At 51.1% G+C, this 24,661-nt stretch overlaps 1 protein-coding gene across 2 annotated transcripts in view; it reads left to right on the top strand.

Annotated features, from left to right (window-relative positions):
• The window catches only part of EFNA2 (ephrin A2), a 171,126-nt gene extending 149,311 nt beyond the window's left edge, over positions 1–21,815 (top strand). For both annotated transcript variants that reach the window (XM_082206773.1, XM_082206772.1), the window contains exons 3-5: positions 333–625; positions 12,545–12,610; positions 21,121–21,815. In XM_082206773.1, coding sequence (XP_082062899.1) covers positions 333–625; positions 12,545–12,610; positions 21,121–21,248 — 487 coding nt within the window. In that variant the 3' untranslated portion in view covers positions 21,249–21,815. The remainder of the gene's footprint in view (positions 1–332; positions 626–12,544; positions 12,611–21,120) is intronic.
• The last annotated feature ends 2,846 nt before the right edge of the window (positions 21,816–24,661 follow it).

The raw sequence follows: 24,661 nt of genomic DNA, 5'->3' as shown, positions 1-24,661 counted from the left end.
ACGGAAACCAGAGTGCACGGAAATGCCGTTTACCTTCCCGCCAGAGTGGTACCTATTTATCTACTTGCGCTGGTGTGCTTTCGAACTGCTAGGTTGGCAGGAGCAGGGACCGAGCAACGGGAGCTCACCCCATCATTGCGGGGATTCAAACCTCCGACCTTCTGATCGGCAAGTCCTAGGCTCTGTGGTTTAACCCACAGCACCACCCGCGTCCGGCAAGACAGCTTGCTCTATGGCATTAACCCTTTCATGCATTGATTGGACTCATGCAGGTTATATGACGCTTGTGATGTTCTGAGTCCCTTAACCTCTGCTTTTCCCTCCCCTTACAGGTTCCATCAGGGTGACTACACCGTGGAGGTGAGCATCAACGACTACCTGGACATCTACTGCCCTCACTACGAGCTCCCGTTCCCCATGGACCACATGGAGAGATACATCCTCTACATGGTCAACTATGAGGGCCACGACTCCTGCGACCACCGCCAGAATGGCTTCAAGCGCTGGGAGTGCAACCGGCCCGACTCGCCCAACGGGCCGCTGAAGTTCTCCGAGAAATTCCAGCTCTTCACCCCATTTTCGCTGGGCTTTGAATTCCGACCGGGGCATGAGTATTACTACATATGTAAGTACTGGGGACACGGGTGGTGCTGCGGGCTAAACCACTGAGACTAGTTGGGCCTCCTCTTTGGCCTGATCCTCTGTGACATCAGAGCAGCTAAGCCAATAGCAGCCGGAGAGGCTGTGTGTCTCTGCGTGTGTTGCGATTTCCCTCACCCTGAGAGGTCTTTCAGGACCAGTAGGTCTTTCAGGAAAAGGGACGCGGGTGGCGCTGTGGGTTAAATCACAGAGCCTAGGACTTGCCGATCAGAAGGTCGGTGGTTCGAATCCCCGCCGGGTGAGCTCCCATTGCTCGGTCCCTGCTCCTGCCAACCTAGCAGTTCGAAAGCAAGTCAAAGTGCAAGTAGATAAATAGGTACCGCTCTGGCGGGAAGGTAAACGGCGTTTCCGTGCGCTGCTCTGGTTCGCCAGAAGCGGCTTAGTAATGCTGGCCACATGACCCGGAAACTGTACGCTGGCTCCCTCGGCCAATAAAGCGAGATGAGCGCCGCAACCCCAGAGTCGGTCACGACTGGACCTAATGGTCAGGGGTCCCTTTATCTAGGTCTTTCAGGACCGGTGTTATATGGTCTTGGCAGCCGCTCCCAGTCCCCAGTCTGGCAGCCGCATTCTGGATTAGTTGTACTTTCCAGGTCAGACCCACATAGAGCGCCTGGTAGTAGTCCAAGCGGGAGACAACCAGAGCATGCACCACTCTGGCCAGACAGTCCGCAGGCAGATAGGGTCTCATCCTGCGTACCAGATGGACCTGGTAGACAGCTTCCCTGGACACAGAACTGACCTGCGCCTCCATGGACAGCTGTGAGTCCAAAATGACCCCCAGGCTGCGCACCTGGTCCTTCAGGGGCACAATGACCCCATTCAGGACCAGGGAGTCCTCCACACCTGCCCCCTGTCCATTTAAGGCTTGAAAGTTCATCACCAACACTTTGAATTGTGCTCGGAAATGTCCTGGGAGCCAATGCAGGTCTTTCAGGACCGGTGTTATGTGGTCTCGGCAGCCGCTCCCAGTCCCCAGTCCGGCTGCCGCATTCTGGATTAGTTGCAGTTTCCGGGTCACCTTCAAAGGCAGCCCCACGGAGAGCGCATTGCAGTAGTCCAAGCGGGAGACAACCAGAGCATGCACCACTCTGGTGAGACAGTGCGCAAGCAGGGAGGGTCTCATCCTGCGTACCAGATGGAGCTGCCCTGGACACAGAACTGACCTGCGCCTCCATGGACAGCTGTGAATGCTTTTGAATGTCATTTGCTACAAACCACAGGGGGAGAGAGTTGTTGTGGGGCTCAGAACATGCTTGTGAGCTCCCCTTGGGGGTCTCTTGTTGGCCACCCACGCTGGACGGGCCCGATCCACCAGGTCTCTCTCCTTACATTCCCCGAGCTCTTCCTCCGAGCTGCGTTTCGAGAAGACAGCAAAATCGGAAGCGGCGACGTAGCCAATTTAAGCGTCCTGATTGCACCGTCAATCCTAAACCAAAGCAATCTCAGGGACCGGTTTAATTAGCCGGCGTGACTCTATTTAACCTCCGTCGGCGGCTCGGGAACGCCAAACACCCAAAGACCCAGCTGGCGGGGCCACATTCCACAGATAATAATGAAAATAAACCGATATGAGAGAGAGAAAGGCCCTTTGCAACTCATCCGTTTCCCCCCTTGCAATCACGCCCATCGTGGCAGCTGGGGGAGGGAAGGGTGGCGGGACAGCAGCGCTAAAGATGATTCTGTTCCCAGACCATGTTTCAGCTTGTAAATGATTTGAACTCAGCCCTCCCGCCGGGACCTGTGGCCCGGCTCGACTACCAGGGAGGAAAAATAATCAAACGCTCGAAATTAGCTTCCCGGACCACCCATTAAGAAAGCCCCTGATTTAAGAGTCTTCATTTATCTTCATTTTCTTTTCTGGTAAAGAAGGAAAGGGAGCAGTGGCGAGAGAGGGAGGATCCTGGCTTTGAGCCTGCCTGAAAATGGCAAGGGCAAGAAACCTGGCCGTGAAAAGGCTCCTGGTGACTCGCTGTACCTGGGGAGTTTGGGACGCGGTTGGCGCTGTGGTCTAAACCACCGAGCCTCTTTGTGATGGCCTGGGAATCTGATTCAGAAGCTGAGCATGAGGAGTCCCATCCTGCACAGGAGTCCCCGCCTCCAGAACCAGCTGAGCCGGGGCTGGGGCCTGAGCCTGAAGGGTCCTCACCTGTGCTGGGTCCTCAGGTGAGTCTGCTCTGGCTCCCAAGGTGATGGAGGACCCATTGCCTGCGGTTGCTCCTCTCCCAGCCCCGTCAGGTGAAGGTGAGGCTGCCTCTGGGTCCAGTAACCCTCCAGCCTCTCCTGAGCTGCAGAGGCTCAGGGCAGAGAGGCGGAGGGAGCTGGGTTCCCCCAGGAGGAGTGCTCGCCTTAAGGCCAGGAGAGGCGGGTCACCTGTGGGCCAGGACCGCCCCTGGCCTCAGAGGAGATAAAGGCCAGTCAGCCCGGTCCCAGGTTGCGGGAGCAACGTCGTTGGAAACCTGTTTTTGCCAGCACCCAGACCTGTTTTTCCGGAGTTCCCGGCCACGCCCGGCTTCTTGCTTTGGACCCTGCTTCGCCCTTGGTGGACAGTCTCCAGACCTTCAGCCCAGGACCGGACTTTGACGACGCCTGGGGACCCGCCCCCCAGGACCAGCACACTCTTGGGCTTGTGTGTGATGGCCTGGGACTCGGTGAGCTGTTCCCGTGGGTTTCCGTGAGGCGTGGTCTGAGTCCGGCCCGAGGTCGAGGGTACAGTATTGAGGCCGTCCATCAAAGCTGAAGCTGGGTCCAAGGCAGGGAGTTGGGCGACGTCAGGAGATCCGGCAGGACAGGGCGCAGGCAGGAACTGGCTACCAACAATGTTGTTCCCGCAACCTGGGACTGGGGCTGGTCGGCTTTTATCTGCCCCAAGGCATAGTGTGGCCCCGATCCTCTGGTGACTCGCCTCTCCTGGCCTGGAGACAAGCCCTCCTCCTGCGGGAACGTCGTTCCCTCCGCCTCTCTGCCCTGAGCCTCTGCAGCTCCGGAGAGGCTGGAGGGTTCCCGGACCCAGAGGCAACCTCAGCTTCCTCTGACGGGGCTGAGAGTGGAGCACCTGCAGGCAATGGGTCCTCCATCACCTCAGGAGCCAGAGCAGACTCGCCTGAGGACCCAGCACAGGTGAGGACCCTTCAGGCTCAGGCCCCAGCCCCGGCGCAGCTGGTTCTGGAGGCGGGGACTCCTGTGCAGGCTGGGGATTCCTCAGGTTCAGCCTCCGAGTCCGAATCCCAGGCCATCACACTCGGGCTCGGACTCGGAACTGGATGAGTCTCGGTCCGCACCAGATACTCTGCCTCAGGCAGCATTTGAACAGAGTCTGGGGCCTGATTCTGAAGAGTCCCAGTCTGCACAGGTTCCCCTGCAACAAGCACCAGCTGGGCCGAGTCAGGGGCCTGATCCTGCCCTGGCTCCAGATGCAGGGATGACCTCCTTGCCTCCAGCTGGGCCTTCACTTACAGCTGCTCCACTACCGGTTGGGTCAGGGGAAACTGAGGCAGCCCCTGGGTCTAGTAACCCACCAACGTCTCCCGAGCTGCAGAGACTCAGGTCAGAGAGAAGGAGAGACCTCCGTACTCGCAGGAAGAGTGCTCGCCTTCGGGCGAGACAGGGAGGTGAGTCTCCAGGGGATCAGGACCGGCCGTTACCCCGTCAAAGATAAAAGGCTGCCGGACCCCGACCCAGGTGCTTTCGAACTGCTAGGTGGGCAGGAGCAGGGACCGAGCAATGGGAGCTCACCCGGCGGGGATTCGAACCGCCGACCTTCTGATCAGCAAGTCGCTCGCCCCAACATTGCTGCTTGCTGAAACCCTGTGCCTGACCTAGTCTGGTTTCCTTCCTTGGCCCTGTTGGACTGACTCCTTGTGGAATCCTTTGATTCGGGACCGGACCTGGACCGCGTTACTCGGGTTAACCCCCGGGCCCAGCACATTGTGGATCAGAAGGCCAGCGGTTCGAATCCCCGCGACGGGGCGAGCTGGGGGGCCTGTGGTTTCTCCTGCTTGCACTGCTGTGACATCAGAGCAGCTAAGCCAACAGGAGCCAAGGAAGCCATCTTTTTTCCCCCTCCCGACACAGGCGTGCTTGACATCACAGCAGCTAAGCTAGTAACAGTCAGAGAGGATGTAACAGCGCTTAACGCAGGCCTACCGAGGCGTCAGCTAAGCCAATAAAGGCTGGAGGGGTTGTGATTTCCCTTGCCGGTAGCCTGCTGTGACATCAGAGCAGCTAAGCCAATAACGGTTAAGAGAGGTGAAGACGAGGGCAACCAAAACCATCAAGGGATTTTCAGTTCAGGGAAGTGGCAAGGGAAGGCAGCAGTGGAGGAAGCCATAGTTGACAGCTATGCTGGGGGGGAGGCGGCGGGCAGACAGCATGGGGCCTGTGGGCGTCCAAGACCCATAGCTTGGGGGCCCTGAAGGCCCCGCGGTGAATGCCGCCCGCCATTTTGTCACCCCACCTTATTGGGGACACCCGGGGCAGACCGTACCTACTGCACACACCCTTGCTACGCCCCTGAGTGAAGGTCCAGGGGAAATGATATGAAATTATTCCTGGCGTGGAAGAAGCAGAACGCGAGAACTCGTGGATGCCTAATAATAATAATAATAATAATAATAATAATAATAATAATTTATAATTTATTATTCTGATCCTGATCTGATTTGAGGATGTATTTTAATTGGTTGTCTGATTTTATGTTAATGTGTTATACATTTGATGTTTAACAGCCCTGAGCCTGGCTTCGGCTGGGGAGGGCGGGATATAAATAAAATTTATTATTATTATTATTATTATTATTATTATTATTATTATTATTATTATACCCCTCCCAGCCACTCTGGGCGGTTTCCCCAGCCACTCTGGGCGGCTTCCACAAAGACCAAAAATACACTAAGATGTCACACATTAAAAACTTCCCTGAACAGGGCTGCCTTAAGATGTCTTCTGAATGTCAGGTGGTTGTTAACTCTTTGACATCTGGTGGGAGGACGTTCCACAGGGCGGGCGCCACCACCGAGAAGGCCCTCTGCCTGGTTCCCTGTAGCTTTGCTTCTCACAATGAGGAAACCGCCAGAAGGCCCTCGGAGCTGGACCTCAGCTTCCGGGCAGAACGATGGGGGTGGAGACGCTCCTTCAGGTATACTGGGCCGAGGCCATTTATTGGAACATTGGAACTAAGCCGAACATTGGATTTCAAGGCAGAAAGAAGGAAGTCCTTCTTCACGCTGCTCAGATTTCAACTGCGGAACTCCCTGCCACAAGAGGCAGGCATGGCCACCCACTTGGACGGCTTTAAAAGCAGGTTGGGCAAGGCTTTCAACGGCCGCCGGGTCACGACGCTGGACTAGTTTGGCCTTTCCTTTGGCAGGGCCCTCGCGTGACACAGGTCTTCTGTGACATCAGAGCAGCTCAGCCAATAGCAGCCAGAGAGGCGGTGTGTCTCTTTGCGTGTGTTGCGATTTCCCTCACCTCGAGAGGTCCATGCAGATCTCCGTCTTGCAACCGCACGGCTTGGACCGGGCCCCCGGCAAGGAAAGAGATCGGGCCCCTTTGCGCTGTCAGTTTCAAGGTCAGCGCCGCGGAAAGGGGAAACTTAACATCACACGCTCCCGAGCCATCTCTTGAACCAGAAAGTTGTCCGCGTTTCCCCCCTCGCTGCAATCAATAAAGAAATGTTAAAATAATAATAACATTATTAATTAAAATCCACGACCCCAAAGCACTTCACGATAGCAAGCCCTCTCTCTTTCCCTCGGTCTGGAAGCGGGCAGGCGGAATTTATCTTTCTCAATATTTTCTTCCTCTCCTACTCTAAAGCATCTGTTTTTCAACTTCCTTAATTTGCTCCTTTTATCTATATTAAATTACCATTTTCTCTCGTCGCGCGCGGCCCGCTCCCCCCTTCTCCCTGTGTAAAATGTCACTTGCAAAATAACTACATTTACTACGACACGCTCTCTCTCTCTCTGTCCCTCTCACTCTCCCTTTTTAATGTCGTTAGGGAAAGATTACACAGGAGTAAATAGTGAAACTCATCACGGCGAAAGCCGGTTAGAATTCATGTCATGTGGAACATTACAAATTATGTTTCTTTGAGGGCAGTGTATTTAGCAGACATGAAAGAACGAACACTACCTCCTTCTGCAGCTTGCAAATTGGAATTCTATTAACCTTCCAGGAATCTAGATGAGCGTCCTGGCTATGCTCAACAGTTCTAGGTCAAGGTTAAACAACAGTTTTGGGGGCCACAGGGGGGTCGCTTTTCGGCTTTTCAGAGGGGCTGGAGGAGGGGGTTAGAGAGAGAGACCTACCCAGAACTGGAGGACCGGAGTGGGTGATGGACAGTGCCGGATTTAAGTAAAGGTAAAGGGACCCCTGACCATTAGGTCCAGTCGCGGACGACTCTGGGGTTACGGCGCTCATCTCGCTTTACTGGCCGAGGGAGCCGGTGTACAGTTTCCGGGTCATGTGGCCAGCAGGACTAAGCCGCTTCTGGCGAACCAGAGCAGCGCATGGAAACGCCGTTTACCTTCCCGCCGGAGCGGTACCTATTTATCTCCTTGCACTTTGACGTGCTTTCGAACTGCTAGGTTGGCAGGAGCAGGGACCGGGCAGCGGGAGTTCACCCCGTCGCGGGGATTCGAACCAGCGACCTTCTGATTGGCATGGTCAGGGGTCCCTTTACCTTTTATCCTGGGAGAGGGTTTCAGCCAGCCATAAATAAGGAATCACTGCCCGTTTTGTTTCCCCCTTTTTTAAAAGGTTTCTTGTGGACGCCTTTCGCACTCGGGCCTCGCTCCGGGAGACGGGTGCCCCCCCTCTCCCCGTGGCGGGATATGCAGATGGAGGGGGTGTGGCTATGCAAACGAGGGCATTCTCCGCTCTTCAATGGCTCCCCATTGAGGAGCGCTCTCTCTCCAGCCAACAAAAGGTGACATCAGCGCTCCATTGTCGGGTTTTCTTGTCCGGGAGACAATATCGCTCCTCTGAGCCCCCCCGGGGTTGGGAGCGTGTAGATGAGAAGCGATGGGAAGAGAGGGAGGCGGGGAGGGGAATTAAAATGAAGCCCTCGACATTGTTGCCATCAATATCTCAGCAAGCCTCTGGGAACAATATTGAAATCCCCTGGGAACAGGGCTGCCATGGAATGTCAGCTCGGCAGAAACCGGCCCTCTGTTCAGAAACGAGGTCTTTCCCTGACATCCTTTAAGGACGCAGCTATTTCCATTTATTCAGAATACTCTTTACGCCCCGCCGTCATCCCCCTGAGGAGATCGGGCCGACACGCATTTAAATAAAAAAAAGTGGTTTTTAAAACCCGAGCAAGCGAAGCGTAGCATCACGGACAGAATCTCCCAGAGATCTTAAGAACTTTTGGAACTACCCTGAACCTGGCACTGCCGCATAAATCCCTGTTCTGCATCTGCAAGAAACTGACGTAAGCGTTGGAACTCCCGGCCACTTGACACCGAACTCTTTCTCACCTGCTAAAAACATTTTTTCTTTCGACAAAATGCCAGCGTGTTTTTAGTTTACTGCTGGCTTTAATTCTTTGAATATTTAAACACACACACATACACTGCTACCTCAGGTTAAGTACTTAATTCGTTCCGAAGGTCCGTACTTAACCCGAAACTGTTCTTAACCTGAAGCACCACTTTAGCTAATGGGGCCTCCTGCGGCTGCTGCGCCGCCGGAGCACAATTTCTGTTCTCATCCTGAAGCAAAGTTCTTAACCTGAAGCACTATTTCTGGGTTAGCGGAGTCTGTAACCTGAAGCGTATGTAACCCGAGGTACCACTGTGTTCTTGTGTTTTATTCTTTTTTAAACTTTACTGCAAAACAATTTACATATAAAACACAAAGAGAATACCTCTATGACGACTGAACATTAACTAACAACACATCGTCTAACATCACACACACTTTTGACTTCCGATTCACCTCATTGTGCTTTCTACATATTCTTAACCTTTACGCATTTCCTGTTATATCTGTTACATACCCAGAAAATTTCCTGCATTTATAGTTTTCCTTAATATTCAAGATTCAATCTAGACCTGACAGGAGATTTGCATTTTCGCAATGTTGTTTTAGATATTCTTTAAATATTATCCATTCTTTACACACTTTCTGGTTTGCGTTTCCTCTTGTTCTCGCAATCATTTTTGTAAGTTCCAAGTATTCTCTCATCTTCACCTGCCAGTCAAGCTCTGTAGGAATTGAGTCACCTCTCCAGTTTTTTGCTACTAAAATTCTAGCTGCCGTAGTTGCATACATAAAGATGGTTCTAAAGTTGTTGTTTTTTGGATTTCAGTGGACATAAAGGCTTCTGGGTTTTTTTGGAAGGAGAATTTAAAGATCTTTTTGAGTTTGTTGTATATTATATCCTAGAATTCTTGTATCCTCACACAGTCCCACCATATGTGCATGAAAGTAAGGTAAAGGGACCCCTGACCGTTAGGTCCAGTCGTGGCTGACTCTGGGGTTGCGGCGCTCATCTCGCTTTATTGTCCAAGGGAGCCGGCGTACAGCTTCCGGGCCATGTGGCCAGCAGGACTAAGCCGCTTCTGGTGAACCAGAGCAGTGCACGGAAACGCCGTTTACCTTCCCGCCGGAGCGGTACCTACTGATCTACTTGCACTTTGATGTGCTTTCGAACTGCTAGGTTGCCAACATCTATATGAAGCCACTGGGAGACAAGCCTGCCCAAATGTTAAGTCGATGTGAGTTTTAATCTGTTTTTTTTTTCAAAGCTTATTGTTATTTCAACCTGAATAATTATTGTTTATCTTTTTTTGTAAACCGCTTTGGTGTTTGTCTGTATTTTTACAATCCAGAGCAGCATATTCCTGCGTTGCGGAGAGTTGGGTCCCTTCCAACTCTGCGATTTTATGAGTCTAGATAAGTTTCAAATAAAACCCAGAACCACGTTGAACACATTATCCAATGAAATGAAATAAAGCAGGACAGAGCGAATTTAAATTAAGCGTTTTTGAGTCCTGCCGTGAACTCCAAGAAGGAAACTTTCAAGATACGTGAGGTCAGGTGGGTTTTGCTAATGCAGTTCTTCGCGATATACAGGTGAAACTCGAAAAATTAGAATATCGTGGGAAAGGTCGTTGATTTCAGGAATTCAACTTGAATGGTGAGATTGACTCGTGACATGCAAAGCGAGATGTGCGTCTACTTCTCAGAGGTCCAATCTTGCTCGATTTGCAACCCTTGTTTGCTGATTTCCTTGAATATTCTAATTTTCTAAGATGGTTAAATTGGGGTTTTCACCAGCTGTACGCCATGATCATGGCAATGATCACAAATCAAGGCTTGACATATCTCGCTTTGCATGTCATGAGTCTGTCTCATATATTAGTTTCACCTTTCCAGTTGAATTCCTGAAATCAAGGAACTTTCTCACAATATTCTAATTTTTCGAGTTTCACCTGTAACTATTTTAAAAATCTGATTCTTCATTTCTTTAACGCCTCTCCATTCAAAAGGAGCGTTAAGGATAGATGCAGATGAGCTGAGGCCAACGCTTGAATCTACAATTCCCCGGATAAGCAATGCTCTTAAATCGGTGTCTGAATGTGGTGTTAACACGAATTTTCGGTGACCCTTCCGAGCAAAGGCCTTTTCTTCAAACAGGATGTCCCCCGCCTGGCTCCCGAGTCGGGACTGTCAAGGCCGATCTGTTTCAGGGACAGACGGAAAATCCACCTTGTCAAGTCACGGCCTCCCTAAAAGTGCTTTTCAAATGCACCTTTTCTTTCCGCCCCTCAGCCGAACTGTCCATCCTAATCCGGGCCAATTTCATGCCTCGGAGAGTTCCCACCCACCACCCTGCGCTTTTAATTGCAAACTTTTTTGCTCTTCTCTCAAACCGACCCAGCCTCCTCCTCCTCCTCTCTTCGCCCGCCTCTCCCGACTTATCTGCAGAGCGCCGTCGAAAGCGTATCATTTGCCTTGTCAGGTTTTTATTGGGGGAAATCCGAACATGTCCAAGGATGTACGGCGGAGAAAAGCACCCCGCTTGGGGGTCGGGAAACATTTGACATCAGTTTGATCAAAGATGCGGTATTAAAAGCGGGAGCTTTTGTGCGCGGGGTTCGCCCCCCCTCCCCAAATCGCCCGGCTAAAGAAACGGAGGAAGCACCTCGGAGATGGCTAAGCTTCTTAGCAGGAGCTGGGCAACATCTGTGGGTCAAACGGCAATTGGCGCGAGGTCTTTCCCATGGGGGGGAGACACATCGGGTAGGCTGCTGTGAGAGTAGGATACTGGACCCAGCCTCAGCCCAGAAGCCAAGCTCTTCCGCTGCTCCTATGTTAAGGGTATCAGGAAAGGATATATTGGCAGTGCCAGATTTACATACAGTGGTACCTCGGGTTAAGAACTTAATTCATTCCGGAGGTCCGTTCTTAACCTGAAACTGTTCTTAACCGGAAGCACCACTTTAGCTAATGGGGCCTTCCGCTGCCGCCGCCACGCAATTTCTGTTCTCGTCCTGAAGCAAAGTTCTTAACCTGAGCTACTATTTCTGGGTTAGCGGAGTCTGTAACCTGAAGCGTCTGTAACCTGAGGTACCACTGTATAAGCTAAACAAGCTATAGCTTAGGGCCCCACTCTCTTCGGGGGCCCCCCAAAAAATTAAAGGGGAAAAACTGGATTTACATTTCCAAAACATAAGATAAAAAACAAATAAAATAAAACCTACATGCAGCAACAGTGTTTTGTATTGTGTAAGCTCCTAGGATGTAAGTCATGGGCCCTGTCTGCTAGCCTGCTCCTAAAATATCATTGGTTTGCTCATTTCTATATATAGGGTGTGGGACGCGGGTGGCGCTGTAGGTTAAACCACAGAGCCTAGAACTTGCCGATCAGAAGGTCAGCGGTTCGAATCCCCACAACGGGCTGAGCTCCTGTTGCTCGGTCCCTGCTCCTGCCAACCTAAAAGGTTCGAAAGCAGTTGCGGCGCTCATCTCGCTTTACTGGCCGAGGGAGCCGGCGTACAGCTTCCGGGTCATGTGGCCAGCAGGACTAAGCCACTTCTGGCGAACCAGAGCACAGAAACGCCGTTTACCTTCCGGCCGGAGCGATACCTATTTATCTATTTGCACTTTGACGTGCTTTCGTACTGCTAGGTTGGCAGGAGCAGGGACCGAGCAACAGGAGCTCACCCCGTCACGGGGATTTGAACCGCCGACCTTCTGATTGGCAAGTCCTAGGCTCTGTGGTTTAACCCAGAGCGCCACCCGCATCCCTTTTGCACATCGATGCAAGGATCTTGAACACGACTCGGTAGTAGGTGCAGTCTGGCTCCTTCATTTCCCCCCAGCCAGGGCGTCTGAACCAGGTCCGAGGGCGGCCCCACCAAATGTACAGTACAATAGTCCAGCCTCAAAGTTCCCAATCCATGGATTGTAATGGCAAGGCTGTCTCTGTTGAAGGATGAAAAGGGAACTTACTCGAAATGGCTACCTTGGGTACACGAATTTAAAGCGACTGACGCTTGAGTAAGGCCTCTGTCGGAGACAGCCCTACACGAATCGCCCAGCGAGGGCAGCCTGCCCTGAAACACGGGCTATTTGAGCAAAATGAAAAAGAGTGTGGAAGGGAAACAATTGACCCCATTGCACTGTTTGTGTTCATGGTGCAAAATTCACGACGGAAGCCAAACCACGACAACGTTGGTGTCATTTGGGGCTATAGGGTTCTGAAACAGAGCAGGGATTTAAGAACAGGGGCTTCAGAAATAACCCTATAAATCTGCCCTTTTTGGAAATGTGTAAAATTGAAACTTTATGTAGGACACATATGGCATTTTTTTTTTTGGTGACGACGTTCTGTCTCTCCTGTCCTCTCCTCCCCTTTTGTTTCTTGCAGCGGCGACGCCTCCGAACTTGGTCGACAAGCCCTGCTTAAAGCTGAAGGTTTACGTCCGGCCGACAAGTAAGTGACATCTCAGGACACCGGAAAGATCCCCTGCAGGTTCCAGGGTGCCATTTCGGCAAATCCCAGGGTGCAAATTTGCACACAAACACATACCCATCTGGGATTCACGATTCAGGGATCGGGTCTCTGCGAATCCCAGCCAGGGCAGGATTCGTGGCTCAGAAACCATGTGGAAATACATTCTGAAACTCGCCATTCGAGAGAAAACACTTTTCAGAGCGCATGTTTTTTTAGCGGGGGGGGGGGGCGACGCAGTTAAGGAATTCAGGGTTTCGTCAATTCTTATTTTATCCCCTCCCTGTGAGAAGCCAAGTTACAGGGAACCAGGCAGAGGGCGTTCTCGGTGGTGGCACCCGCCCTGTGGAACGCCCTCCCGTCAGATGTCAAAGAGAAAAAGAACTACCAGATTTTTAGAAGACATCTGAAGGCAGCCCTGTTTAGGGAAGCTTTTAATGTTTAATAGTTACAGATAGGTAGCCGTGTTGGTCTGCCATAGTCAAAATAAAAAAATTCCTTCCAGTAGCACCTTAAAGACCAACTAAGTTAGTTCTTGGTATGAGCTTTCGTGTGCATGCACACTTCTTCAGATACACCCATGCACACGAAAGCTCATACCAAGAACTAACTTAGTTGGTCTTTAAGGTGCTACTGGAAGGAATTTTTTTAATGTTTAATAGGTTATTGTATTTTAATATTCTGTTGGAAGCCGCCCAGAGTGGCTGGGGAGACCCAGTCAAATGGGTGGGGTTTAAATAAATTATTATTATTATTATTATTATTATTATTATTATTATTATTATTACTACTACTATTATTTATTTATTTACTTACTTACTTACTTACTTACTTACTTTATATACCGTCTCTCTCTGCTGGGGGAGCTGTGAAGCAGACAAGAAACTCACTCAGCAAAACTCTCCCCTATGTTTGGAGAGGACTTGGGTCTTTGGGTGGCTGTCAGACCTGAGCACTTTCTGAGAATTGTAGAGTTGGAAGGGACCTCTTGAGTCATCTAGTCCAACCCCCTGCAAGGCAGGAATCTCAGCTAAAGCATCCACGACAGAGGGCCATCCAACCTCTGCTTGAAAACCACCAGGGAAGGCGAGTCCACAACGTCCCGAGGGAGAACGTTCCACTAGCTCTTACTGTCAGAAAGTTATTCCTGATGTTTAGTTGGAAAGCTGAGGCTCCAAGACTTTGGCCACCTCAGTAGAAGAGAAGACTCCCTGGAAAAGACCCTGATGCTGGGAAAGATGGAGGGCACAAGGAGAAGGGGACGACAGAGGACGAGATGGTGGGACAGTGTTCTCGAAGCGACCAACATGAGTTTGACCAAACAGTGGGAGGCAGTGGAAGACAGGAGTGCCTGGCGTGCTCTGGTCCAGGGGGTCACAAAGAGTCGGACACAACTAAACGAATCAACAACAACAACAAAGTCGGAAAGCCCTTTGTTGTAACTTGAATCCATCGGTTCGGGTCTTTTCCTCCAGAGCACCTTCCAGAGCTCGCTCCATCTTCCATGTGGCAGCCTATTGGAAGATGGCCATCATATCCCTTCTCAGGCTCTAAAGATACCCAGCTCCTTTGACCGTTCTTCATCAGGCTTGTCTTCCAGACCCTTGATCATCTTGGTTACCCTCCTCTGCACACCTTACGGCTTGTCAATCTCCTCCTTAAATTGTGGCGCCCAGAACTGGGCACAGGACTCCAGGTGTGGTCTGACCAAGGCAGAATAGAGTGGGACTATGACTTCCCTTAGGGATGCGGGTGGTGCTGTGGATTAAACCACAGAGCCTAGGACTTGCCGATCAGAAGGTCGGCGGTTCGAATCCCCGCAATGACGGCGTGAGCTCCTGTTGCTCGGTCCCTGCTCCTGCCAACCTAGCAGTTCGAAAGCATGTCAAAGTGCAAGTAGATAAATAGGTACCACTCCGGCAGGAAGGTAAACGGCATTTCCATGTGCTGCTCTGGTTCGCCAGAAGCGGCTTAGTCCTGCTGGCCACATGACCCGGAAGTTGTACGCCAGCTCCCTCGGCCAATAAAGCGAGATGAGCGCCGCAACTCCAGAGTCGGTCACGACTGGACCTAAGGGGTCCCTCTACCTTTACCTATGACTGAGGCCACCTCATGAGAAGAGTTTTCGGCGTTTGGGAACCAAGGCGTTTGAGAACCAAGGCATTTGAGAAATAAGGCATTTGAGAACCAAGGTCCCACTGTATGTTCATAGCAATGGCGACAATGCAAAACCTTTTCCAGGGAAACTGGAAGATCAAACCTTTCCTTCCGCATGTTTTCCCCGTGAGATCAAACCAGTGAAAGGTCTATTAGACCCCGACCCCATCTGCACCGACCTTCACCCCACTCTTTCTAAACCCACTTCAACCGCTGGCTTTCTTGGCGGCGGCTGAAATGCCAGGCGCAGGGGGTGCTTTTGGCCCGAGAACATTGCACCCGAGCAGCACTCAGATCTCCGACAAATTATCTTTGGTTCTGCTTTGGGGGCTGGAAGAAAGAAGGAAATAAAATAAATCTAGATTGATGCCTGCTTGGTACATACCCCCACAGGGCTGCTTTTGTTTTCGCAGGGGGGGGGGAGAGAGCAAATTATTTTAGGTTTTTTTTGTTTTTCCTTCCCTCTTTTCTTTTTCGTAAAAAGACCTGCCTCCAGCTCTCTGTACAGGGGAGTTTCTCCCCCACTTCCCCCGAATCAAATAGGCGCAGCTGTTTTGGAGAAAAAAGAAAACACAAATTAATAATTTTCTCCTCCTGTTAACGTATAATTAGTATTTGGCCAGCGCTCTTCCCAGGGAGCAGGTAGAAAAGAGTGAGAAATGTCAGAGTCTAAAGGGATATTGTAAGGGCTTGTTTTTCCCTTCCCTTGTTTCATGTGTGTGTGATTGAGGCAGCTTTTAAAGAAAACAAGAACGCTTTGCTAATGTAAGAATAAATGGCTTTTTAAAAAAAATATTTTAAAAACCCGGGTGGTTATAGGCTGTCAGGCATGTCAGTTTCTCATTCCCCCCCACCCTTAAATCTCAGTCGCCACATCAGTTTGTGAAACCCCCCCCCCATAAAAAGCCAGTGTTTTTCTGCAAATTTATCCTAAGCTACATCTAGTTGCATGCAGTTTCACTAATTGGCACCTTGTTGCAAAGCGGTTTTCTGACGGCTGCGCTGACTGGGGCTGATGGGGCTATAGTCCCAAAAATCCGGAGGACACCAGGTTCGGAGAGGCTGAGATATGGGGTCATCACTTTAGGGAACCAAATGTTCTATAGGACTCCAATCTATCTGGGCATAAGCTGCAAAGATCTTAGTGGGACATACCTTGATGTAGACCTGCGTAGGACCTCACTGAACAGCTGCTGCCTGGAACCCATTTATGAAGGAATACATCCCATTGGAAGTTAGTAATAGTATATAATTCTTATTATCATTATTATTATACCCTGCCCACCTGACTCGGTTTCCCCAGCCACTCTGGGCGGCTCCCAACAGAATATTAAAAACACGATAAAACATCAGACATTAAAAACTTCCCTAAACAGGGCTGCCTTCAGATGTCTTCTAAATGTCAGATTTATTTCCTTGACATCTGATGGGAGGGCGTTCCACAGGGCGGGCGCCACCACCGAGAAGGCCCTGCCTGGTTCTCTGTAACCTCACTTCTCGCAGGGAGGGAACCGCCAGAGGGCCCTCGGAGCTGGACCTCAGGCTGGACGATGGGGGTGGAGACGCTCCTTCAGGTATACTGGCTTTTAAGGGCTTGAAAGGTCAGCACCAACACTTTGAATTGTGCTCAGAAACATCCCGGAAGCCAATGTAGGTCTTTCAAGACCAGTGTTATATGGTCTTGGTGGCCGCTCCCAGTCACCAGTCTAGCTGCCACATTCTGGATTAGTTGTAGTTTCCTTCAAAGGTAGCCCCAGTTAGAGCGCATGGCAGTAGTCCAAGCGGGAGATAACCAGAGCATGGACCACTCTGGCCAGACAGTTTGCGGGCAGGGAGGGTCTCATCCTGCGTACCAGATGGAGCTGCCCTGGACACAGAACTGACCTGCACCTCCATGGACAGCTGTGAGTCCAAAATGACCCCCAGGCTGCGCACCTGGTCCTTCGGGGGCACAGTGACCCCATTCAGGACCAGGGAGTCCCCCACACCTGCCTGCCTCCTGTCCCCCCAAAAACAGTCCTTCTGTCTTGTCAGGATTCAACCTCAATCTGTTAACCACCATCCATCCTCCAACCGCCTCCAGGCACTCACACAGGACCTTCGCCGCATAGCTTTGCAGCGGTCTGTCTTGTTTTGCTGAAGGTCCCAGGTTCATAGAGTCATAGAATTGGAAAGTTGGAAGGGACACTGAGTGTCATCCAGCCCAACCCCCATGGAATGCAAGAATCTTTCACCCAATGTGGGGCTTGAACCCACTACCCTGAGATTAAGAGCCTGGTGAGGATGGTGAGGATGCCAGCAAGCTGGAAGGTGTCCAGAGGAGAGCGACCGAGATGATCAAGGGTCTAGAAGCCAAGCCATATGAGGGACGGTCGAAAGAGCTGAGCGTGGAAAGAGGGAGACTGTGAAGAGATATAAAAATTCCTTCTAGTAGCACTTTAAAGACCAACTAAGTTAGTTCTTGGTATGAGCTTTCGTGTGCATGCACACTTCTTCAGATACACTGAAACAGACGTTGCCAGACCCTTCTATATAGTGAGAAGGTGGGGAGGGGTATTACTCAGAAGGGTGGTGGGAATGGGAGATTGGCAGATAGCTGAGATGGATTCTTATCTCATTATACATGACTAAGCCATTTCTCACCTTCTCACCCCTTGCCTTTTCCTGTAAGACCTATTGCAGTCGTTAAGAGTCGTCAACAGGCTCATCTCAGCTATCTGCCAATCTCCCATTCCCACCACCCTTCTGAGTAATGCCCCTCCCCACCTTCTCACTATATAGAAGGATCCGGCAACTTCTGTTTCAGTGTATCTGAAGAAGTGTGCATGCACACGAAAGCTCATACCAAGAACTAACTTAGTTGGTCTTTAAGGTGCTACTGGAAGGAATTTTTTTATTTTGACTATGGCAGACCAACACGGCTACCTATCTGTAACTGTGAAGAGATATGATAGCCATCTTCTGATATCTTAAGGGCTGTCACAGGGAAGATGGACCAGGCTTCATTTCTCCTGCTCTGGAGGGGCTGGACTCAAACCAAGGGCCATTGGAGCACCTTCCAACTCTACAATTCTGTCATTCTATGCTCTACCAACTGAGCTATTTATGCTCCCTGCACATCCTTCCCTCTCCTGTGATTACGACAAGCCTTTTGCTCGTAATAATCCTGAACTGGGAAGGGGGCGGCGGCGGTGGAGCCAAACGCAGAACACAAAGCGGGGATTGGCATCTGTGGATATTGTTGTCCCTCGCTTTCTCCCCTCCCCTCCTCCCCTGGCTATGATCCTGCAAAAACTACCCTTATTCCCGTCGTAAACTTTAAAAGACGAGACAAGCCGGGGGAACGGCGTCGGGAACGGCACTCGCAGTCATTTAGCCGACGCGCTTCTGTGCCGCCGGCTGACGAGGCGCCTTTTGCAGGCGGGATTATCGGACGGGTGAGAAGAAGCCGCCCTTTGACCCCTTGGCCGCAGGCAGGGCCAAGAATAATAATAATAATAATAATTTATTATTTATACCCTGCCCATCTGGCTGAGTTTCCCCAGTCACTCTGGATGGCTTCCAATCAAGTGTTAAAAACAGTACAGCATTAAATATTAAAAACTTCCCTGAACAGGGCTGCCTTAAGATGTCTTTTAAAGAGAAGATAGCTGCTTATTTCCTTCACATCTGAAGGGGGGGCATTCCACAGGGCGGGTGCCACCACCGAGAAGGCCCTCTGCCTGGTTCCCTGTAACTTGGCTTCTCGCAATGAGGGAACCGCCAGAAGGCCCTCGGTGCTGGATCTCAGTGTCCGGGCTGGACGATGGGGGTGGAGACGCTCCTTCAGGTATACTGGGCCATTTAGGGCTTGAAAGGTCAGCACCAACACTTTGAATTGTGCTCGGAAACATACTGGGAGCCAATGCAGATCTCTCAGGACCGGTGTTATGTGGTCCCGGCAGCCGCTCCCAGTCCCCAGTCTAGCTGCCGCATTCTGGATTAATTGCAGTTTCCGGGTCACCTTCAAAGGTAGCCCCACGTAGAGCGTGTTGCAGTAGTCCAAGCGGGAGATAAACAGAGCATGCACCACTCTGGCCAGACAGTGCACAGGCAGGAAGGGTCTCATCCTGCGTACCAGATGGAGCTGCCCTGGACACAGAATTGACCTGCGCCTCCATGGACAGCTGTGAGTCCAGAATGACTCCCAGGCTGCACACCTGGTCCTTCAGGGGCACAGTTACCCCATTTAGGACCAGGGAGTCCCCACCCACCCCCTGTCCCCCCAAAACAGTACTTATGTCTTGTCAGGATTCAACCTCAATCTGTTAGCCGCCATCCATCCTCCAAGAAACCAAACCGGCAAGGCCACCAGCCCCCACGAGGCGTCCTTGGCACTGGGAGATCTTGGCAAAGCTCCGCCGGCTGGCCGGGGTCCATTGAGCAAAAAAATAAATGAAAATGCCTCCCGTTTATTTTGAAATGGACTCTTGCCTGGGAGAGGCAGCCAGAGGGCGGCTTGCGAGCTTGTCAACACGCTGCCCTTTCCCTCTGGGTCGCGACCCTCTTCCTTTCTGCACACCCACACTGCCCACGAGAGGAAGCTGGCAACCTGGGCGGCTGGCCTGGGCCAGGAAACGGCGAGATGAAGATGGAGCCGTGTTGCAGAAATGCACAGTCCAGCGAGGAGCCCGGCTGCTGCGTGAAGCCAAAGAGAGACCCCTCTAGTCCAGCGTTCTGTTCTCGCAGTGGCTGGCCGGATGCCCTGAGCGCAGCAGGATATCTCCCCTCCTTCGGGAATCTCTCCAGCAAGTACCGTATTTTTCGCTCTATAAGACGCACCAGACCACAAGACGCACCTAGTTTTTGGAGGAGGAAAGCAAGAAAATAAATATTCCGAATCTCAGAAGCCAGAACAGCAAGAGGGATCGCTGCGCAGTGAAAGCAGCAATCCCTCTTGCTGTTCTGGCTTCTGGGATAGCTGCGCAGCCTGCATTCGCTCCGTAAGACGCACACACATTTCCCCTTACTATTTAGGAGGGGGAAAGTGAGTCTTATAGAGCAAAAAATACAGTAGTATTCAGAAGCACCGCGCAAAAGGAAGTCATTCTTTGCAGGGTGCATTGTTAAACTATGAATTTCCTCCCACATCAGGCAGGGAGTGCCACAAACAGCGATTTGAGGTCCTTCTTCATCTGCCTCCTCAATAATAATAATAATAATAATAATAATAATAATAATAATAATATTTATACCCCGCCCATCTGGCTTGGTTTCCCCAGCCACTCTGGGCGGCTCCCAACAGAATATTAAAAACACGATCAAACATCAAACATTAAAAACTTTCCTAAACAGGGCTGCTTTGAGAGGTCTTCTAAAAGTCAGATAGTTGTTTATTTCCTTGACATCTGGTGGGAGGGCGTTCCACAGGGCGGGCGCCACCACCAAGAAGGCCCTCCGCCTGGTTCCCTGTAACCTCGCTTCTCGCATGGAGGGAGCTGCCAGAAGGCCCTCGGAGCTGGACCCAAGTGTCCGGGGTGGAGACGCTCCTTCAGGTATACTGGGCTGTTTAGGGCTTTCAAGGTCAGCACCAACACTTTGAATTGTGCTCAGAGACGTATTGGGAACCAACGTAGGTCTTTCAGGGCCGGTGTTATGTGGTCTCGGCGGCCACTCCCAGTCCCCAGGGGCATAAGAAGGGGAGTGCAATTTGATCAAATCAAATCAAATGAAAAGATTTGACAACAAAAATACCTATCTATTGATAAGTATTACTTAATATACTTCAAACCTATACCAGTGTTTTTTGTACATTATATCATCCGTCTTGGGTTGAATCCCTTTCCAATTTATTGTATTGTTGACTTCCTTCCACCTCATTATGATTTTCTCTGTTGAAGATTTGATCCTCCTGATTTCTGATTTCCCCAGTTAATCATGCCATCTCTGTGTAGTCCAATAGTTTCATCTGCCAGTCCGCCCTCATCTTGTCATCTTTCCAACTCTGAGTTAGCAACATCCTTGCAGCTGTTACGTAGCGTACATAAACAGTCTTTTCAGTTCTTTCGGTATCTCTGCACCAGCAATTCCTAACAAAAAGCCTTCTTTCTTTTTTTAAACAAAGGTTATTTTAAACATTTCCCCCCCGACTCATTATATATCATCTCCCAGAATTCCTTTATCGCTTTACAGTTCCACCACATGTGGAGAAAGGTGCCTTCCTTCTCCTTCCATTTCCAACCAACATTTGACCTAGCCCCGAACATTTTCGCTTATTTGCTGGGAGTCAAATACCCAGCGGTACATCATTTACCCCCTCTTTCCCTTCTTATACCCCCTCTTTTGTTTCCTTGCAGACGATTCTCTCTACGAGTCCCCAGAGCCGATATTCACCAGCAATAACTCCTGCCACAGCTTCCGGGTCCCTGAGACTTTCTTCGTGGTGGTGGTGGTCCCGGTTTTCTGGACTATCCTGACTTCCTAGCCCTGCTAGGTGAGGACAGAAGAGGAAGAAAACTGGAGCTCTTTTCAGCAGCCGCTGGGGGGAAAAAACGAGGGGGGGAGGATTGAAAAAGCGAGAAAGAGAGAGAGAGGGCGTGAACGAAGAATGGAGAGAGAACCCGCGGCGATGACTTTGTTCAGTTTTGTGTGGGGAGGGAAGGGTGTGTAGTCAATGGATCTCTGAACTGCGGTCTCAGCCACAGACGAGCTTGTGGATCGGGGCAGCTAAGACAGCCAGGTGGACGGACCCTGCCTCCATTTCCCAGGTCAAGCCACTGTTACGGTTCACAACCGGACCCCCGCTACACCCCATCAGATCTGGGGCGGCGGAAGGATCAGTGAGAATAGCTGGACGGAGAAGGCAAGAGACCGGTTTCTGAAAGCTTGCGGCGGGAGGCAAGCAGGTTCTGTGCTTCCAAGACGCTCTGCGGACCATTTTCGTCTGGCCAGGATACAACCCCGTTGGGGGTTTTTTCCTGTTTTCCCTCCCCACCCCATGGGGTTTTGCTTTTCAAAATTTCTAGACCAAATATAGTCTCCTTCCTTGAAACCCCCCCCCCTGTTCCTTCCTCCCAGCTTTGGTTTTTTTGTGCCGGTCTTTTTTCTGCAACTGGAACCGAAAGAGACATCGCAGTGAGGAACGGGTGCCTCACATATTGCCCTTCTGTTTCCCCCCTTCCTCTCTGTGACCCCTAGGACAAAGGCGGGCAGCCCCTTCGACCGCGGGGGCCAGATTTCCTGACTTGCAAAACACACACACCAGGCAGCTAGGATTGGGGGGGCCTAGGAGCCAAAGGGGACCCCCCCGAACCACACAGAGGACTAGCTCTGCCCAAATCAGCCTTTGCTTTAGACCCACCCCCCACCCCCCGTTTCTGTTAACTATTGTTGGTGCAGCGGACCCACTGCCATCCAGACTCAGCAGGTAAAACCAACGCCTCGCATGTTGCGTAAGACGCCGGCGGTCTACGGGAGAGGAGATGTTCTGCCCGTCGTTCCAAAGAGGAGGACTCTGGACTTGGCACGATGGCTGGGCAAGGGGTTTCTCGCGCCGTGGGAGGGTTGCTTTTAAACCCCGCGAGGAGTTGGGGAAAGGCAGGGAGGAGACCAGCGCATGGTACGGCCAACTACGTATGACACAACTGGGTGAGCGACGGAGGTTGTCTTGTCTGTGTGTCCACCCTAAACAGGCTGCTTGGGGCATCATCCGCAGGCGTTTGGCAACAGACACCAGGGCCACAGAGAGCCCAACTCTAAGCAGTGGGATGTTTGGGTTCGGCAGCCCTGCACTTGCCTACATCGTACAGCGAAAATTGCCCGTGGCCCTCCGGTCAAAATCCCCCAGAGGGAGGACCACGCTCCAAAAATCCAACGGTGGGCATCCAATGTGGATTTGAGTAAGAACCACCCCCCAAAATTGAGCCCAGCTGGTGTCAAGAGCAGCCCTGATGGCACTTAGGAAAGGAAGTCTACACGGTCAGACCTTCGTTCCCGAACGGCTCCGTTTCGGAACGTTTCGACTCCCGAAAACCCAGAAGTACCGTATTTTTCGCTCTATAGGACGCACTTTTCCCCCTCCAAAAATGAAGGGGAAATGTGTGTGCGTCCTATGGGGCGAATGCAGGCTTTCGCTGAAGACTGGAGAGCGAGAGGGGTCGGTGCGCACTGACCCCTCTCACTCTCCGGGCTTCAGGAAGCTCTGCGCAAGCGTTGCGAGCCCGTGGGAGTTCCCGCCGGGCTCGCAAGGCTTGCGGATAGCAGCCTGTTCTGGGGGCTGGGGGGGAATATTGTTTTCTTTTATTTCCCCCCCCCCAAAAAAAAACCGAGGTGCGCCCTATGGGCCAGTGCGCCCTATAGGGCGAAAAATACGGTAAATGCTCTGTTTTTTGGAAGCCAAATGTCCGACGCTGCTGCCGTTTGAGTGCAGGAAGCTCTTGCAACCAATCAGAAGCCGTGCCTCGGTTGTCGAACGTTTTGGGAGCCGAATGGGCTTCCAGAACGGATTACGTCCAACAACAGAGGTTTGACTGTGTTGGGTTTTAAAGACATAAAATTGGGTTTATATAGGAGAGTGAAAGCTGGGAAGCAGGAAGTACCGAACGCCAACTGTTAATTCAAACATCACTCCAAAAAGAGTAAAAGTGGTCCCATTGGTAAAGGAGAAAAGGGGTTATTTATTCATGGTTTCTTTCTATTTACAATAACGGTTTTGGGACGCTAAGCCGACCCAGTGCTTTGTCTCATGCAGGAGGGTGAGAAAGGAAGATTTGTAGCTTGGCAGGGAATCACGTTTGGCTTCCAAAAATCGTTCGCAATCCGGAACACTTACTTCTGGGTTTGAGAACCAAGGGGGGGTGTACGTATGTACGTACACACACACACATATATATACACACATATATACAACAACAAAAAACAATCACGAACAATTAAAGTCCCGGAACGATTGCTGCAGTTCAAATTGGTGCTAAATTTCAGTAAAGGATGGCAGGTTAATGTTGACATCTATCCCTTGTGAGACTCTTAACTGTAGATCAGGGGTTGCCAGCTCCCAAAAGACAGCGATCTAATCACAGAGTTAAAAACTAGCAGTGATCTACCCCCTTTTGTGGGGTTCAGGTCAAAGTTGTTGTTGAGTTTTTCTTAGGACAGACGAAGGCCCATTTTCCTGGGGTTCAAGTCAAAGTTGTTGAACCTTTTTTTAGGGGAGCCAAAGAAGTTGTTGAGATTCTTTGGGGGGGGGGGAGCCAGTGATCTACCACCACAGACGTCCAGTGATCTACCAGTAGATCACAATCTACCGTATTTTCCACTCTGTAAGACGCACCAGACCACAAGACGCACCTAGTTTTTGGAGGAGGAAAACAAGAAAGAAAATATTCTGAATCTCAGAAGCCAGAACAGCAAGAGGGATCACTGCACAGTGAAAGCAGCAATCCCTCTTGCTGTTCTGGCTTCTGGGATAGCTGCGCAGCCTGCATTCGCTCCATAAAATGCCCACACATTTCCCCTTACTTTTTAGGAGGGGAAAAGTGAGTCTTATAGAGCCAAAAATACAGTAAACACCCTCTAGCATGCCCATCCGTCCTTCCCCGCTAAATTCCCAGCGCTGTGGATTTTGGGCCCCTCATCTTGCTTCTGGGCGGCGCAGCCACGGGGCAGCCAATTTGGGGGCTGGGGGAAGAGGTGAAAGGACCACACTCCAATTTCCGGGGGGCTATGCAGGCCCCCGGGCTCTCCTTGCTTGACCCCAGGTGTGTCATACCTGAGAATAGCACAAAAATCCCAGCATGACCCTTGTTTGCGTTGCTGCTGTCGGGAGGTCAGGAAGGGAAAGATCCACTGCTCTACTTTAACGGCTAAGGAAAGGAAACGAGGTTTTTGATCCCTAAAATA

This window comes from Podarcis vaucheri, assembly GCF_965113315.1.
Source record: "Podarcis vaucheri genome assembly, chromosome: 18".
Lineage (NCBI taxonomy): Eukaryota > Metazoa > Chordata > Lepidosauria > Squamata > Lacertidae > Podarcis > Podarcis vaucheri.
The sequence above is the reverse complement of the archived record's forward strand: the minus strand, read 5'-3'. Positions and strand labels throughout refer to the sequence as shown.